The 20,487-nt window shown below is 32.3% G+C and overlaps 1 protein-coding gene across 1 annotated transcript; it reads left to right on the plus strand.

Annotated features, from left to right (window-relative positions):
* Nucleotides 1–974: 974 nt before the first annotated feature.
* Nucleotides 975–9,657, plus strand: LOC137810767 (uncharacterized). Its single transcript, XM_068612189.1, has 9 exons — nucleotides 975–1,336; nucleotides 1,440–1,579; nucleotides 1,807–1,924; nucleotides 2,029–2,064; nucleotides 2,154–2,291; nucleotides 2,973–3,059; nucleotides 4,743–4,790; nucleotides 4,874–4,950; nucleotides 9,243–9,657. The coding sequence occupies exons 3-9, from the start codon at nucleotides 1,850–1,852 to the stop codon at nucleotides 9,376–9,378; spliced, it is 597 nt and encodes a 198-aa protein (XP_068468290.1). The 5' UTR covers nucleotides 975–1,336; nucleotides 1,440–1,579; nucleotides 1,807–1,849; the 3' UTR covers nucleotides 9,379–9,657.
* Nucleotides 9,658–20,487: the final 10,830 nt, after the last annotated feature.

Genomic DNA, 20,487 nt, shown 5'->3' on the forward strand with positions numbered 1-20,487 from the left:
AATAAATTTGTGTGATTTGTTCTTTTTAGCTCAAAACTTCAAATCTTCATGGTCCAATTATCTTCATTGAAGGTCCATAAGTTAGAAATCTACTGCAACAAAGATCAACTTGAAAGGTTATCATCATTGAATCAATTGATCATATGGTATATACAAACCTTTTAGCTGAAAACACAATTTTTATACTAGATTTATTACAACTCTAATTTTCTATAGAAAATTCAAATCTATGTTAAGAAATAACAAATATAAAAGTTATTGGAGAATGCAATAAACCTATACAAACATGAACAAATCCAGTGTTATCATACATCAATCTTGGTTATCGATGCCTTTAAGAAGGAACTGCCCCGGATATGGTGGTTTCACTAGTGGGTGAATCTCCTCCATCCATGTTCTGAATGTATAAATCTACTAGAAAAATCAGTTCATTAACTCAGACCAACATATCGTCTATGAGTCCTACAAGGTGAACGATGTTCTTGTTGGCCAATTAAATGATAACACCTATAGTTTTTAGAGACCCACGAGATAAAAAAAAGTGAAAAAACAAACTCAAGTTTATAGTTTCATATTAATTAATCGAAAAACAAAAGCTAAAATTACAATTCCGAATTATATAATAAAATAGATTTCTCTATAATTGTATAATCTATACTTCAATATGTTATAATTATGGAATTATGGATTGTATGATATAAAATGACATAATTAAAATTTTGGATCATGTAATCAATATTGAATATGACATTTTATTTTGAATTTCTCAATTGGAAGTAACTGAGAAATCATAATATTTTGATAAGAAAATGAAAAACTTATAAAAAAATCTAGCAAACTTCAACCCCTAAACTTTCGGTTCTCACAATAATAATATTTGTGAAATCCAATATCCAAAGCAAAAGCTCAAAAGTGCCCAAGTTTTTGAAGTTGAACGAATTATAAAACATAAAAGGCCAAACTGAACATTTTTTAGAAATGGATGGTGCAGGTGAAAGATATGAAGTTGCACGAAGTGAAAGCCCTATGTAACCCATCTTAACTTTTACACTCCCTCTCACTCAACCCATTAGGTCCACCAAGCCCAGCCCAATACACGACCACCCACTCTCCCTCACCCTCTCTCACTCTTCACTCTCACACACTGGTCTCACTCCAAAACGCTGGTATAACTCTCACATTCTCTCAACAGCACTAACTCTCTGCACGCCGCCGCACACTGCCTCACGCCGCCGCCTAGTCCGGCGAAGACGCGACGAGCGTCAACGGCGCCCGCAACAACGAGCTGCGGCCTCCCCGATCACCTGCGACGGCCTCCGCCTCGTGACATCCTCAGGTAGGTTATTGTGTTGATTCTCTGACCTAGAGTGGGTTTAAATGGGTTAACCCACCAACCCTGGTGGGCTGGAACGGACAAAATGTTTACAGCTTCATTTCAGGTGGGCCGGGTCAGCCCGGTTAGTAGGTGGGCCAAAATGGGCTGGGCTGCCTAAACCTACTCTAGGTAGCAGTGGCAGAAGAACATACTGGTGCTTCTACCTTTGCTGGTGCTTCTTCTCGCGTAGTTTGATTCCTCCAGGTATTTTTACTCCGAATTTGGATTCTCTGCTGTGTTTTTCGTAATCTCAAATGTTTTTTATAGCCACTACTGTGTTTAGCTTTGCACTTTCATGTGGGGTTAACTACCAACTTATCGTTCCCTAAATCAATAATTATAAAAAAGAATTGATTTTTTGGGTTCCGTTAACTTGGTTCACGTGAATTGCTTACATGGGGTGGTGATTTTGCGCTTTTGATGTAAACTAGGGTGGTTGAGGTGCTGTCCCCTGTTCTTTTCATTAGTGCAAATATGCCACAAGATATTACTTACCAACACCCTTTATTTGGTGGCAAAATATCTTGCACGTTCCCCAACAGGTTCCAGGTCATTCATTTTTGTTTTGTTTTGTTTTGCATTTTCCTTATATTGGAAGACACTGTCTGTGACTTTAGTTTTGTTGAAATTAAGGTTATGGTTATTTCTTGTAGGATGTCAGCGACATTCGAGAAGTACCTGGTCATCAGGTCTTGTCATGCTTTTTTCTATTTGATTGTAATCTATGTTTTCCTTAATCTTTTTGCTGACTTGATTTTTGGGTATTGATGCTGTGTAGGAGGTGTTCGCAGACCCGAATCGAGACGAAAGCTTGATCATTGAGGTTTTGGAATTCAAGCCTGACATTGCTGATAATGGGAGTGCTGTATGGTTTCTTCAAGACCTTGCTAGTGAACAGGATGCTGAAGGAACTCTGGTATGTCGTCATTTCATTATGGTTTCGTCATATTATCAGATTGTTGAAGTGTTGCTCTGTAATTTGGTATATGGAAATTGAATTTTATTAAGCTCATCATATCCTATGTGTTGGCAAAGAAGATTTGTGGATTGAATGAGTGATACCAACAGTAGGTATGTTTTCTGAATATTTGATTGTTTTGCTTTTACCACACTGTATTATATCCAGTGAAAAAAATATGCTTTGGGGGCATGGTTGATTTAGTTCCATAAAGGGTGCCATAATTTCTATCGTATTTAATTTATCAAAGTTTTCTTATAAAAGTTTGTTTGTTGCCTAACGGTATATGATCTTTAACTTTGTTGAATGTTTTCTATGTATTTTAGGAGGTTTACCTGTCATTGATGTTTGGAAGACTCTGTTTTCCCTCTCAGCTCACTATAAACATTGTTTGTGATATTTTTCCTTTTAATTCCAAAGTGATTTGATTTATCAAAGCATTGCACTATTTCAATTGCTGTGTGAGAGCATGTATCATCTCCCGGCACACATTAACAGGAAAAGGAACTTCTTTAAGAGAAGATAGCTTTCTTTTAAAGCTATCCATTTAATGTTTTATTTGTTGCAAAATTTTACTGTGTTTCATGATTATCTAAGTTATTGTGTCTCATGATCATGTCTCCCCTTTAAATTGCTCAGGTTATTGAGCAGTCAGGAGTCCTGGAAGCACCTGGTTTGACATACTACAATACTCCTGCAGTTGTAACAACTGCAGTGGGTCAGATGGTAATGTTTCCATGTTTGTTTTGACCTTGATTTATGTTTCTACATCATTTCCTGATCATTTAAATGAGTCATCTTGGCATTAATGTTCATACATTGTTTCTTATGACTCCTCTGGATTGTTAATTAGATTTCACAATATACTTGCATTCGCGTTGTTATTTTCTGTATTCATTATTCACACATTGAGGGTGTGAAAAAACAATGCTACAAGTCCAAAACTGAATCCACTTAACTTCCTGCTTATCTAGTTTTTATTATTTATTACTCTTGATCTTGATATTATTTGATGATATCTTTATCACAAGGATTACTTATGTACTTGTATTGTAGCCTCTTTTTTTACTGCTGTGTTAATTGTATTTGTTAATTTGATTTTGCATCTTGTTGGCCACCCATACCTCAATACTATTAAATTGAGATCCACCCTTAAGATTTTGCACTAATATGGAGAAAATTTAGCTGCCTATTCATCAGTGTCAGTCTAAGTTTGCTTATGAATTTTTCCAGTGTAGTGATGCTTGGACGACTTGCTTACAGATGAAGGATAGTTTTTAGTCTGCTTACCACTTTCTTAGATATTCACATGTGTTGATCTCCTTATTTTCTGCATAGTGTTTAAATTTCCAATCCATGCCTGTAATTTATTGATTTTATGGATTCTGCTTGTATTGTGAAGAACTCGGGCATTTATCTGGGAATAATGATTAACATTTGGTTTGATATATATGCCTCTGTATATGTCTATTTTGAATCTGACATTATCAAATGCGACATTGAGTTCCATCTATGATATGTTCAATTTACTCAATAACCCTCTTGAATCAGACATGTCACGTGCCTCTCCATGGTTATAAAGCTGCATATTGTAGTTGGCCCAAACATCTGATCTGCATATAAGCTAAATAAAGATGAAGCCCTAGAAATCTTTTGTGTGAAAATAATGTTTGTTTCCCCAGCTGCGCCATTTATTTATATTATTATTTCAGTAAAAATAATTTGAAGGCTACAATTTAGTGCCTTGATTGTCTGAGCCTTTTTAAAGATTCCTATTATTTTTATTATAGATTATAGACTGCAATATTACAAACATGCCAGCTTTTCATTAATCCATCTGAACCCTACAAGTTGTTTGAACTTGCAAAAATGATCCTTATTTCTCAGTCTTGACTTGCAAACAACAGAAAATACTCTTGGATTTTAGTAACTTCAAGACAGGGGAAACTAGCTAACTTTACATAGTAGGATAAAACTTTTGTTGCTGAAGCCAGGGAAATTTTTGAATTGCATATTATTTCCTATGTGTTTGTGTTATTTTGGATTTACAAAGATTTTTTTGTCTGATATTCATCTTGAAGCTATACAAGCGAAAATACATGTGTTAGTTATATTATCGGTGTTTTAATAGTGGATTATTTGTACTAGCTAAATTTGATACTCTGGCTGATTGCATTTTGGATGTTAATATCAATTTAACTCACTTGAAGGTTAAAAATATGATCTCGACCATCTATTCCCATTTCAGTAGCTGTCTTTTTATTTCTTGTAAGAGAAAATTGATACTTTTTTCATATGACCATTTTGCAAGATTGTTCTATACATAATATGTGCATGTGAGTGTTTTCAAGAGTTTTGTGCCACTGCACATGTTTTTAATCACTTATTGTCATATGTAATTTTTGGCAGGCTATTTCTAAAGGTCGGCAAGGAAGGGAAGCACAAAATATTGTGAAAGTAGGTTCTGCATTACTTCAACATTTGCTAATGCTAATTTGACATTGTTCCTACATCGATTGATCTTTGATTCATTTTTTCAGGTTTATTTGGCAAATTTACGTCTTAAAGAAGTTGATACTGATGTTCTAGTCACTGCATATGAGCCAATTGTTATAAAGTAAGTGTAAGAAAGACAAAAGCAAGAAAAGGAAAGGAATTTCTATTTCTGAAAATTGTATAAGAAAAACCCACTCTTACAAGAAAGAGTAGCAAGCATATATAGAAAACCAAAGTAACTGATATAACTAAATCAATTATTCTTTTAATGTGTTATCACCCCCTGTTAAACTGAAGGTGTGATTGATTGACACCTTAAGTTTATGTCTAAAACTATTGAATGAAGTGGTAGAAATAAGGTTGGTTAATATGTCTGCTACTTGGTCCAAGGAGATGGATGAGACGAACTTGCTTATGTTGAACATGATCTCTAACAAAATGAAGATAAGTTCAAAATGTTTGCTTTAGGAATGCATGACCGGATTGGCTAAGAGGAGAACAACACCCACGTTGTCAGAATAGATAGTAGGAACAATAGTGACTAAACACAACTATTGAAGCAAAAAAGATATCCACCGTATTTCAGATAGAGTGCTAGCGACACTGTGATAATCTACATGTGTTGCTATGTGAAACAACTATTTGCTTGTTTGATCCCCAATAAATGATATTGGATCCAAGATAGATACAAAAACCTGTTGTATAGTTGCTATCATCTAGATTTGATCCCCAATCTGCATCACTATCCTACATTAGAAAGATTATATGAAGAGTGCAATGATATGCCAAAATGAATACTACTAGCAAGATAACGAAGAATTCGTTTCAGTGCTTTCCAGTGATGTTCCTTCGATTGATGCATACTGACAAACTTTGTTAAGAGAGAAGTTTAGCTCAGGTCGTGTGATGGTGACATATTGGAGAGTTCCAACAATGGACCAACATAAAGTTGGATCTTCAAAGGATGTTGAACCATATTGTGTTAGACGAAGAGATGTGATCATAGGAGTGGGTTGAGCTTTACCTTCATGTATGTTTGCACATTGCAAGATTTCTTTAATGTACTTGGTTTGAGAGAGATGTAGATGATCAAATGATATCCATGTAGTTTCTATGCCAAGAAAACAGTGTACAAAATCAAGATCTTTTAAAGCAAACACATTGTGGAGTGAAGAAATTAGAGAAGTGATTTCACATGTAGAAGAGTTAGTGGCAATAATATCATCTACATATGTTAAAATGAAAAGAGTGGATAAATTCTGAAAATGTGTAAATAAAGAAGGATCACTCTTAGTAGAAGAGAATCACATTTGGATTAAAGTGTTGCTTAATTTTTGGAACCAAGAACATGGTGCTTGTTTAAGCCCATATCTTTGTGCAGTTTACAAACTTGACTAGGATTGGAGGAGATAAAACCTGGTGGTTGCTACATGAAAATTGTCTCTTGAAGCTCACTGTGCAAAAAGACATTGTTTATATCAATTTATCGAATTGGCCAGCTAGAGGAAACTGCAAGAGCAAGCAGGATCCGAACTGTGTTGGCTTGATCAAGGGACTAAATGTCTCTTTGTCATTACATCCATGTACATGATGAAAACCTTTTGCAACCTAATAGGCTTTGTATCGTTGAAGAGTGCCATTTGCATTATTTTTGTTTCAAAAAACCCATTTACACCCTACAAGGTTGCTCCTTGTGGAAGATTAGTGAGAGTCCATATTCCATTTTGATTGAGAGCATTATACTCGGTTTGCATAGCATTGAACCAATGAGGGTCAATTAAAGCTTGTTTAATAGTAGTTGGTTCAATGGAAGTAGATATAGTGAAGAGTTTGGGTTTGGAAATACTTAGTTTTGATCTTGTGATCATGAAATGGACATTGTGAACAAGGCAAGTTGGAACATCATTTTGAGATGCAGATGTAGGGGAATTATCATTCAAAGCAATTGATGTTGAAATATCATTAAGAGGTGTAGAAGCTAGTATTTCATGTGGCATGTGATGTATTTGGTGTAGGTTAAGATAAAGGTGAAAAAACAGGTTGCATATGACAATCGAAAGTCATAGCTGCAAAATGTGGCTTTATAACAGTTATAGGCATGCTACTTTTGATATAAAGGGATTGTTACAGCCTCGCTTCTGCGCTTCGAACACATGCCCGACAGGGACACACAGTAGATACGTGCACGACACGGTGTCATACACACTTCCTTGGGTTGGACACGACCCAACTTTTTGACACGTCGGAGATGACATTGTCCACCTCCTTACACGTTTGTCACACAAAAAAACTAGCAAGAAAAGAGAAAACGACATCGTAAGTTGTAGTGACAATGCTATTTCACACAAGCTCACAATTCTCATACTCTTCCCACTGAGTACAATACGGCGGTGGCTCGGGCTTCCGTCTTTGGAGGCGAGAGGTTGACGACGTCGAACAGCAGGGGAACGTGAACGATCTCCAGAATTTCCTTGGATATGAGCGACGTGGGGGATGATGTGGGCACGACGGTGGTGGTGGCACCGATGAAAGGTGATGTAGAGTGAGGGACAGAAGAAAGAGGATGAGGAATCCGGCAAAGAGTGACTTTTTATTTTGGATTTAATATTATTATTTAATTTCTATTTTTCAATTTGAATTTAAATACGATTTATTATATAATTATATAATATTATGTATTTTTTTTATAATTTAAATATTATATTTTTATTTTAATTTAAAAAAAAAAATATTTTTTATAATTTAAACCTATTTTTAAATAGTAAATTAAAGTTTTATTAAAGATTAATATTTTAAGATAATATTAAATTTTTACTTAAGAAAATAAATAAATATTAAAGATAATATTTTTTATAATAATCTTAAATATAATATATTATATGACAATAAATATAATATAATATACTATAAAGTATAAAATAACCATAAATAACATAATGTGTATACCATGTTTATTGAGAAGAGGCAAAGGCTTAAGAATCATTCTGCATTATCGGAGTGATTGGTTTGATTTTTATCAAAGGTCTTCAAAAGAATAAACATAGAGGAAACTTGAGATTTAGGGTGAAGAAGATATATCCAAGTAAATTTAGAATAAGCATTTAAAAAGGTTATGTAGTATTTTGCACCACTTGTAGTAGTCACAGGAGCAAGTCCCCAAATGTCAATGTAAACCAATTCTAAGGAACTATATGATAAACTGTAACAGAGTCTTTAGAAGATAGTTGATGCATCTTTGCTCTAACACAGACATCACAGAACATCAAAGATGGGATCTTTTTGACTAAATTGAATATTGTTATTCGTTAAATAATCTTCTTAATATCAAGAAGATAAGTTGTAACAATCCTATCCTTTTTAGGTGTACATAGTTGAATCTTTAGTTTCTTCACTTTGGCTCTTGACTAAGAAGCATGATATACATGCAATTTGTTCTAGATGTGGGATGAAGAGGAGAGATCTACCATTTGAGTGAGAATGGACGAGTCCATCGAGGCAGGAAGCCAAGCAATGAAGAGTTGATCTTGTTGCTCATAGTTGAGATATTCTTGATCGATGATATCATGAAGGCCATTGACTTTGGTAAGATATTTGACCAAACATGTTGGCCTTCCAAGAACATGAACAGTTGTAGTTCTTTAATAGTGTGCCAGATTATGTCAGCAGTGAGTTTAAGAGAGATAGGCGAAGACATGTGGAAGAGAAGAGGAAACAATGGAAGAATTTTCAGAATTATGGGTAGGAGAAAAAATGGTGGAAACCATGGTAGCTCTGGATACTGTGCAAGAAAGACAAGCAAGAAAAGGAAAGGAGTTTCTATTATTAAAACTGTATCAGAAAAAAAAACGACTGTTACAAGAGAGTAACAAATATAGTAGAAAACCAGAGTACCTAAATCCTAAATCCGTTATTCTTTTACTGTGTTATCAGGAAGTTCTAGAATATCTTTTTTTTATGACAATAAGCTCTTCCCAAAATTGTCCTGCAATTCAAGTTATGACTGATTGGGTGAGTTCTATAGGCGGATGTTCAGGTTTTGTTCAAACTTTTTTTGGACTAATTACGCTCATCCCTGTAGTTTAAAGCCTAATGAAATTACACCCTATACTCGTTCCCTTTTTGACATTACTTTGACCTCTCTAATTCATACATAAGAAATCAGGAGGTTTGTGCCAATAAAAAAGATTTTTATTCTGATATATATACACAATTATGTAGGTTCAATTTATCTCTCCTTTGGGTTGAAAATATCCCTACTGGTCAATATGTTAACATGTAATCGATCGTTTAAATCTTCAAATGCTAGAGTTAAGCAGATTAGAGATCAAATAAAAAATCAAATGAAATATCATCTGAACTAATGAAAGCTACGTCATGTGCTACATATATTTTAATTATATTCTATGTCTTCAGCCCTTTGAGCGAAAGCGCAGACACAGTTGGTGCTGGTGTAGCCGTTCCAGCTGCTCAAGTTGGATGTACGCCCATGGATGACGTCTTTAAACTGGCTGTTACAAGCTTCAGGGTTCTTGACTGGAGTCTTTTTTGATGCAAGACCCTAGGTATGCTGGGAGCTAGCTTTTGCAAAACTGTGTGGAGCCAGGCTTTAGCATTTTTATTTTAGTGAAATTTGGAAAAGAAGGTGCAAATGCCATTTTGATCACTGTATATTCCTCATGTGTTTTCTCTTTGGTCCGTAAGCACTCATTTTTTGGCATTTGGTCATTTTCATGATTTCATATAGTTAACTTGTTTGGATTGTCACTTGTAACTGGATAGAATAATGTGTTTGGTAATGTCAGTGACTTTTCCCTTTAAGGAGGTGGTAGATTGGAGTTTGTAATAATGGATAACGTTATTTTAGATGTTGCTTTATACCCAGCAACCTGGGACAGGAACAACGTGCCTCTTGGAAGCACTGTGATTGCAGCACAAAAGGGCCATAGCCACCAGCTTGTACGTGGTAGGGTTATGTATTATTGAGTTTTTGTGGCAAAGTAGTTATGGACAAAATGATGAAACACTTGAAGATAGACGACTTGTAGACAAGCTTTGCCTACTATAGAACTTCCAAATCAATAGGTGACAGACATGTTTCGTGTTAGAGATGAACTTGCATTTAAAAGTGTCTTTATACAAGTCATACATCAATTTGAGTACTGAAGTTATAGTAGATAATGATAGGATTTCATGACTGAACAGGATTGAATGACAACAGTTTTAAAAATACTATACAATAAATGAATAATGTTCTGGTATTTTTTTTAGCTTTTTAAAAATAAAATAAAATTTTGTAGTTTTTTTAAAGCAGTTTTATTCATTAATGTTAAAGATAAAATAAGTTATGTTATGTATCTTCCTGTGATATACAGCACACTATCAAACATCATATGGAATGAAAACTTCAGGTATTCCATGTCCTTGAATTTGAATAATAGATTGTTTGGTTCAAAGTCTTAGACATGCTTTTTCATGTTTACTCAAGCTAACATATCAGTGAACTTGATTGTCTTTTCAGCGAGTTTTCAAGCATAAGAAAACATTTGCTTTTCATTCTACTACAAGCGATCTTTAGAGCCTGCCATATACAATGGATTCTAATGCTCTCTTGTCACAGAATTTCTTTGCAACTAAAATTTCAACATGCTATCTTTTTCAGTTGCTATGCAATGATTAATTAATTGGTTGAGAGTTGAGAGTTGAGAGTTGATAGCTGACACACTCATGTTGACAGTAATGGACAAGCTCAGAAGCTTGCTTCAATCTAGGAACTGTACTTGCCCCTTTTAGAAGGTACATACAAATCTTTAGGTTGAAAAATTTCCAAGAAAATATGGCAACCATTGAAAAATTAGAAGCAGGATCTGAGTTCCAACTTTCAACCATCTTAATCCATGCAAATTCTATCTTTGTCAGGTAACACAGTGAGAGTAGAGTTTGGATTTCACATGTAACCAAACTGAGTTCTGTGCAGAGGTTTAATTAATGACTGTGTCAACTGGTGAATGATGCAAATCATTAGAGGTGGCACTCTTAGGACCCCAAAAGTTACAACTATGATGTTGTGATGAGTCAATCACGTGTCATGCAACTAGTTTGAAAAATAATGCATTCTATGGACCCACCCAATAAAATACACGATATTGCAGTCTTCATAGGCAGATGGTTTCACACAGAGTGTGAATTTGGAAAGGAAAACTGCTGGAAATTATTGGTGACCAATCAACGTCAAATCATTGTCAAATCTCTTAAGATCAAGGTGCTGGCTGCCACACTGTGACACTCACATACATCCATGGATACCCTTATACTGCACACCGTTAAAGAACAAACCAAAATTAAAATTTTCCCTGAAATTCCATTGGAACGAACAACTTTAGGAAAGTTGATGGTACCACTTTTTTCCGTCAATTTTGCAATGCTTTCTCAAGGAACACTAACGGAATTTTTGTCGTAACATATTCCAACATTTTTTCTGTTAAGAAAATGGATGATAACACCCCAATTTCATTGTAATCTTTCAAGTTAAATGAATTTGCAGTATTATTACTTTGTAGTTCTGACAATAATAACCAATAAGAAAGCTCCTCGTCTCAAGTAATAAGCCATGGATTTTGAATGTGATGTGAATAGAAAGGATAAGAAAGGTTTATATTCGTTGTAATTAATGAAAAGAAAAAACAAAGTGAGAGAGAAAACTGCCGACAATGACCACCGCGGAGTTAATAGCACTCAATTCTTTTGTATCCATACTTCAAAAAATATCAACAATGATAGCAAAATGTTGTGGACAGATGAACGATTCCATGTTTTATATCTTGTGACTCTAAGAATGAAAAAAAAATAAAAATACTAATTGCTGAGTTGGCTAACTGGTCCTGAAAAACAATTTTATGTATTTTGTTTTTTTTTTCTATTGTTTATTCTTTTTATATGTTACACGAGTTCTTATGTTAGTGGCACATTAGTAACAATGACATTACCACATCATATCTGTTTAGTTATTATCCCTCACTTGCATGATAACACATTACTTTTAAATAGATTTAGTCATAAAATGAGTTTTTTTATTAAGTTAATTTAAAAAATTTAAAGTGATTGATTTCATTGATGAGCAAATATGAGGTAAAAGAAAAACACCTCTGAAAGTTCCTTCTCTAATAAAACAACTAGAATTGAAGACATCTTAACACTTACACTAAAAGAAAAGGAAAAGATTTTGTTGAAACCCAAAAAAGTAAAAAACTTACACTTGACACTCTATTATAATAATATAATAATATTTTAAATTAAAAAATAAATTAAATATAATTAAAATATTAATTTTTTGGTATGTGAAGTGAATGTTTGACACTGTAGTGTTGTTAATGTATCATCACAAAAATAAAAATAATCTTTAAATCTAACATAACCTTAATTTTTGTTGTTGGTTAAAGTGCCAACCTCTTACTAGTAAGTAGAGCCAAACAATTTTCAAAAAAGATAATTACTTCTGATCGTCAAAATTCTATTAAAAATTCCATTTAGCATTTGCTCCAGGAGAAGACCAAGTTTTGCAAGTTGGTGCTAAAAACATCTTATAGTTTTTCCTAGTTATAGAATAATAATTGTACATCATTCTCCTTATCAATAATTTATTCCACAAGAATAATAAGTTCAATATTGGACTTTAAAGAGATAAGTATTCTTCTAAGAAAGTTTTGCCTTCACTGCATGACTTAGAAATCTGTTTAAAGAAAAAAACAAAGTCAGAACGGAGCATATAAATATACAACTTAAATGATCAACAAAAATATGTTGGAAATTATATAATATATTAAAAATTACATAATATATTTTTTATTTTAGAAATATTTCTCTTTGGTGCTAAAATTTTCTTATTTATCATCATCTATACTTATTTAGGTAAGGGGAATAAAAAATATCATTCTTCTACCTTTTTTTATTGATATTTACATATGTTTATTTTCTATACTAACTATTGATTGACTCTATTGTGTATGTAGATGATTTTATTAATTTTAAATTTTATTTTACATAATTTTATTTTGGAAAATTTATGTAAAAGAGGAAACCATGTAAAAAAAAAAAATTAGAACACAAATCCATAAAATTTTCAACTTAGGCTTTGGATGAATATAAGTTAATAAAAAAATACACCTTACATTCTATTCCACCATAAGACTAGTTTTGTTAGAAAATTAAAAAGCTTTGGTTTAGACTTTTTAATCACAAAATAATGTTTTGAAATGAAAGAGTGACAATTTTTAGAAGCTGGTACTTTAATTATGAAATATTATTGGTAACATTATTTTATCAATTTTTTGTTTTGTTTTAATTGGTAAGTTGTTTTCAAAATGTAATTAAACATTATCAAAGTATATTTCTTAAGTTTTCAACGATATATAATTTATAGTTTTTGGATCATCTGATGTTACTTGTTTGATGTTACATCATTTAATGTCATATTGTTTAATGTTGCATCATCTTATATTTGTTTACCTATTCTAAAGTTGGTTCACATATAGTCTAAGACTTGACCTAAGTGATGCTTAATTTTTAAAAAAATTTAAATTCATTTATTTACCATTAAGATAAGAAAATCATTAAATAACATTTAGTTTAGAAATAAATAATAATTATTCATTGTATTGATTAAGTTAGATACTATCTTATAAATTAAAAAATTATTGGTATCTAAGTAGTTTCTATTAGTAATAAAAGTTTATAAAGTAGTTTCTAAATTGATATATAACATTAGATACCAATATTTTAGCTACTAATTACTTTATATTATAAATTAGTTACTAATTTAATTAAATGCTAATTTAGAATCTAAATAGTTATAGTTAAAACTTTGATAGCTAATATTAGATATCAATTTAAAATTTATTTTATAAATTTTATTAATAATAGAAACTATTTTAAATACTAATAATTTTTTAGTTTATAAAATAATATCTAATTTAATCAATATAATGACTAATTATTTTTTGTCTCTAAATTAGTTGTTATTTAATGAGTTTCTTGTAATGATCCATCATTTCCATCCACAAATAAATCTATCTAATTCATTTATTATAAAAGTATAAAAAATAGAGCAAATTTATGTATTTAATGTTATGAATGATTAATGATTCATCCATTATTTCTAAAAATTTAATAAGTTTTATATCAATACTTAGTAAATTAAAACTAATCCAACTAATCTGTTCATAATTAATTCTTTCTTATATTTAACTTAGTAAAGAATTCTTAAAAAATATATTGTAAATTGTTTCAATTTTTTTATTTTTCAAAACTATTTTTTAAAAGTTTATATTTTATGGATGATTGGGATATCCACCCATTAAAAATATATAGATGTATGAATTGAATTGAAAATTTATGAAATATATCATATTAGATAATTTTTTAATTATTTTGTTAATGCATCAGAAATGTGCTAATAGTTTTTTTAATCCGATTCTTTAATTTGACACTAAGTAATATAGACTCATTTGAACAAGTTTAAACTTTTGTTGAAATTTACACAACGACTAGAGATAAGATTAGTTTATAGTATATAAATATGTGCAAACTTCACTTTACAAGTCGAGTTTATAAGGTTGAGTTAAGCTTAAATTTCATTTCTTAAGATAATATCAAAGTCATTTAAAGTTTATCCTAGTGAGAGTGTGTCTTAGGCTTATCGTGTTATCCGCTATCGGACCACCCATAAATATCTAGTCCCTGCACGAGTTGACAACCTTGACATGATAGAGGTGTGTTGGAGATCCCACATGAACTAGAGACAAGACTAGTTCATAATATATATCTAAGTACAAATATCATTTTATAAGCCGATGCTGTAAAGTTGAGTTAGACTTGAAGTTTATTTTTGAATAACCTTATTTATAAAAAGATAGTTTTAAATTATAATGACTAATTTATAAATTTAGTAAAAGTAGAAGGATGCCCCCAAGTTATTTAAACATTAATGGAAGTATTGTTTTAATTATTTTCTTTTGGGAAATATCGGATTAAAAACACTTAAATTAATCTTAGAATAAGTTTTCCTAACGTGTTTGGTTACCTTATTTTTGCTTTTGTCATTTTATTTTATCATTTGATCACATAATGATTTCATATTATAGAATTGAAGGCAGTAAATGAAGATGGAGGATAAAGAGTCTGTGACAAGAAATTTGAAGAAAGTAAACAGTTATGTGGCAAGAATCCAACCATCAAAACATTAAAAGAAAAAAAAAAGAGATTTTTTTCCTATGAATATTCAACACCATAATGCTGAAATGCTAATGCTAGCACTAGGCACTTTGTTCTAACGATGAGACCCTAGCTATTTAGCACTTGATATATGCATCAATCAAGCTTCTGTAGACATATAGTGCTAGGGAATCACTAACTATGGCTTGGACCTAGGCTAATAATTAATCTTATATCATCTAAAGAATTTAAAAGAGAAAAGAAATATCACAGTTTTTGTCTTTCCCATTTTCCAACCTAAACGTATGAATCTATGCATGCTAATTTTAGCAATAAAAAAATATATGGATCTAGGGTGTGGAGACATCAAGGTGAACTCCTTTTCTATGTCAATCAATTGAGTTTTGCTTTATCTTTACATTTTCTTTTTTCTTTTCCATATCTATTCAAATCTACTTTTTAGCGGATATGATTGATCTTAAATTTTAATTGAAGTTCATTTTGATTTTAATTAGGTAATTGTGTATTCTCCTATTACATTTACGAGATGATTGAATGATACTAAAGTATACACGGTAAATTAGTTTGTGATCTTACTTGTTGAGCTGATAACCATGAGCAACAAATTCTCTAATGTCTTTAATTTCAGTTTAGATATTATACTAAGAAATTACTTAGTTTAATTGATTAATACTAGTTAACATACGAAGAAGTTGGATTTTAATTGGACGAGCAAATTCAAGCATATGTATAATTGCAGATAAAGAACTTAAATTGGGTTAAGTTATATAGCGTATAGGAAACATCCGTTTTCTTAAAATTTTAATGTGTAAAACTTACTAAATATTAAAATATATGCAATAAATTGATTTAAGAGATATGAAGATTTAGGTTTCTAATGCATTTGATATAGTATAATTTATTCTTAGTATTAAATCTCATCAAGTATTTTTATTTAGGTTAGGTAATCCCAAATATCTAAATCAAGAATAAAAATTCAAGTTTTAAGTATAAAATAAAAATAACAATATCAAATAAGAACAAAATATTATAGATAAATATTATTTCAATACATAGGAATTTGAATTGATTACCTTCAATTTTAAGGAAGGGAATTAGTCACTCATAATAGTCATTACATGCACCAAAAGATGATTGAAAGTAAGAGAAGAAGATTCAAAACGTTTCTCCTTGTTGGCTACCTCTTTGGATTTCCTTCCTCTATTTCTCTCTGTCTTATGCCCTTATTTAACCTAATTGGACTTGAGCTAAGTGACATATCTACTCATGATATATCCCTTTGCTTAATCTTTTCTTAACTTACTGAAAATAACACAAAATCGAGAATAAATAGTTCTATTAATCTCATAACTCCAAATTATATTATTAAATTATAATTTTTCAAATTAGGGTTGAGTCATAGGTTAATCAACAATTAAAATCAATAAATATCTAACTTTTTTGCATGAAATTTCACTAAATAATGACACTTATCAACTTCCCCTAACACGACCAATTAAGATGGAGATTTTTTTTTGAATGGTCATGACTTCAAGTTTACTTGTAACTTTGAAGTAAAATAAGTAAATTTTGTAATATTTTAGTCAGAATTATTTAAAATTTGCATAGTAAACTTCAAAGTGAAGAAATTAAATGAAAAACAAGTACTAATCCACAGAACCAAGTCAGAAATTAAAGAACTAATACATGAAAATAACACACTATATGAACATAAATGCAATATACTCTATTTGTTCAGGTATACCAAGTTCAGTTATATCTGATTGCTTACTTGTCCAAAATTACCAACAACAAACCCCTGAATACATAAAGTGAAAAAGAAAATTAAATTTTCAAATATGTTATATTCAATACAAAAAACTTATTTGCATGTTGTCGTATAATATTGTAGAAACTAATTGAAGGAAATAACAGAAGGCAAAAGGTTGTAGAAACTGATTGAACGTAATCGCACAAAATTGCAAAACTGCTGATTTATTCATCTTGATTTACTTCAATAATATATATAATAAAATTACAATTACTGGAAGCTATAAAATAGGAATACTAACAGTCCTGTAAACGGATCATTAATGCAATAATAACGGTAACGATAAATAATTTAAGGGTAATAAAATTTGAATTAATAACCAACATTTAAGGCTAATAAAATCTGAATTAATAACCAACATCCTTCCTTAATTATGATTTGGAACAACCTTCATGCCCAACAAATTTCTTAACTTGATGAAAGCAAAGCATCGATCTTTAATGACTTAGTGAGAATATCTGCAATCTGATCTTCTAATCTGCAGTATTTCAATTTGATCATGTTCTTCCCAACTTGGTCTTGCAGGAAGTGATATCGAATATCAATGTGTTTACTTCTTTGATGAAAAACCGGATTCTTTGCAAGATTAATTGCAGAGACATTGTCAACATAAACCTTAATTGGAACATCTATATGAAAATCAATTTGAGTCATGATATTGCTAAGCCAAACTGATAAACAAGCACTTGCTGTTGCTGCTACATACTCAGCTTCACAAGTAGATAATGCAACAATTGACTGTTTCTTTGATGACCACAAACAAACAGTCTTTCCGATTATAAAACAATGACCACTTGTGCTCTTCCTCTCGTCTGAATCTCCACCCCAATCACTGCCTGAGTATCTGACGATCTCAATCTTCTTAGATGAAGAGTAAAATAGATCAAAAGTTGTAGTACCTTTAATGTAGCGTATAATTCTCTTTACAACTTGTAAATGAACTTGTCGAGGTGACTCCATGTATTGACTGACCAATCCCACAACATAACATATGTCGGGTCTAGTACATGTGAGATATCTAAGGCTCCCAACAATCTGCTTAAAGTATGTTGCATCTATAGTTTGCCCATCACCTTCCTTCGTGAGCTTAATTCCAGTTTCAATTGGAGTCTTAACTGGGTTTGAATCCTCCATCTTAAACTTCTTTAAAAACTCAGCAACAAATTTCCTCTGATGAATGAAGATTCCATCATCTCCTTGGATGACTTCAATGCCCAAAAAGTAGGACATAAGATCGAGATCAGTCATCTCAAATTCCTTCATCATGATATGCTTGAAGTCACCAATCATTTTGAGTTTACTTCCTGTAAAAATCACATCATCAACATAAAGACATAAAATTAGCAAATCTCCATAATCATTAGTCTTTACATAAAGACCATGATTTAATGCACATTTTTTGAATCCAGTGGCATGAAAAAATGAATCAATCCTTTTGTTCCAAGCTTTTGGTGCCTGTTTAAGACCATATAAAGCTCTAATTAGTTTGTACACCTTCTCCTCTTTGCTAGATTGTATGAAACCCGACGACTGCTTTACATAAACCTCTTCATCAAGTGGGCCATTTAAAAATGCAGACTTGACGTCCATTTGGTGAATTTTCCATTGCCTTTGTGCAGCTAAAGCAATGATTAATCTCACTGTTTCCATTCGAGCTACATGAGAAAATATTTCTTCGTAATCATAGCCTTCTCTTTGCTCGAATCCCTTTGTCACCAACCTTGCCTTGTATCTATCAATCTCACCATTTGCTATCACTTTAATCTTGTACACCCACTCCACATCAATTGCTTTATGTCCTTTTGGAAGACCAGTGAGCTGTCATGTATTGTTTTTCTCAATCGCCATCAATTCTTCATTCATAGCCTCTTGCCATTTGGGGTGTTGAATGGCATCTGCAAGTCTCACGGGTTCTGAATCTGCAAAAAAGAGCAAAGTGAACCAAATCTCCATTGTCATCAACTTCATCATCAAGATTTACTTCGCAATCTTGAAGGTGTACAGGTTGTTGTTGCTGCCTTCTTGGTTGCTCTATCATAGTTGCAATTAGAGCTCCAACTTCAGGTTGAATTATAGTTTCAGTTTGAGCTGTAGGTGCTTCAAGAGTGATTCCATCTTTCACATCATCGTTCAACACGTAAATATATCGTTGTCATTTTAGCTGCTGCATTCCATTTCCATTCCTCATCTTCGACAAATGTAACATCACGACTAACAATCACCTTCTTTGTCATTGGATTGTACAGTTTGTATCCCCCATGCTTATATCCAATGAAAATGGTCTTCACTATTTTATCATCCAACTTTGATCTTCTTGCCTTGGGGACATGAGCATAAGTAATTGACCAAAATACCTTCAAGTGCTGCACATTGGGTTTGAATCCGCTTCATGCCTCAATCGGAGTTGTGTTAGGAACACTTCGAGTGGGTGATCTGTTTATCAAATATACTGCACATGTTACGGCCTCAACCCAAAAATAATTTGGCATACCTTTCACTTTAATCTTGCTCCTCGCCATGTCCATGATTGTTCTATTCTTTCTCTTGGCAACTCCGTTGTGTTGAGGTGTGTAGGGACAAGTTATGTTATGCTGCAACCCAAGTTCTTCACAGTGCCTCTTGAACTCATTAGACTTGTACTCACCCCCTCCATCACTACGCACCATCTTAATTAGTCTACCACTCTGTCTTTCAACAAATGCTTTAAATATTTTAAAGTAGTGGAATACCTCATCCTTGCTTTTCAATAGATAAATCCAGGTTTTCCTTGAAAAATCATCAATAAAGGTTAAAAAATACTTATTACCTCCAGTTGATGATATGTTCATCGGGCCACAAACTCTGTATGAACAAGCTCCAAAGGAAATTTTGCACGCCAATGCTCCTTAACAAATGGTATCCTGTGATTCTTTCCAAAAATGCAAGCCTCACACAATTGATCAGGGTGATGAATATGGGGTAAACCATTCACTAAATTTCGTTTGGAGAGATTTTCCAAACTCTGAAAATTTAAGTGCCCAAAGCGTAAATGCCACAACCACGATTCATTATTCACTATTGCATTCAAGCACTTGAAATCACCCATATGAAAATCTATTGGAAACATGCGATTTTTGATAAAAAAAAGTTTTAAGAATCAAATTACCTTTCTTTATCAAGAATTGAAAATTTATTTTCAACTATGTGCATCACGTAACCCTTTTCGACCAGCTGTCCCATACTCAATAAATTACTTTTCATATCAGGTACATAGAAAACATCATAGATGTACCTGTGATCACCGTTCTTCAATGTGATAAGAATTCGCCATTTTCCAGTCACCGGAACTAACCTGCCATCACCGAATTTCACTTTTGTGCGAAATGAGTCATCCAAATCTGCAAACAACTCTTTTTGACCACACATATGATTAGTGCAACCTGTATCCAAATACCATGTCTGATTGTTTGGACTTTCATTTGATGTGGCTGCCATTAGTACTGCATGATCCTCTTAATACTGTTCGTGATTACTATCTTCTTAAGCACAATTGGCAGCATGATTATCACCTTTTGATCTGCACTCATTTGCATAATGGTCGCGTTTATGGCAGTTATAACACTAAACATTTGATTTATTATA

This window comes from Phaseolus vulgaris, chromosome 2 (assembly GCF_000499845.2).
Source record: "Phaseolus vulgaris cultivar G19833 chromosome 2, P. vulgaris v2.0, whole genome shotgun sequence".
NCBI classification, from domain to species: domain Eukaryota; kingdom Viridiplantae; phylum Streptophyta; class Magnoliopsida; order Fabales; family Fabaceae; genus Phaseolus; species Phaseolus vulgaris.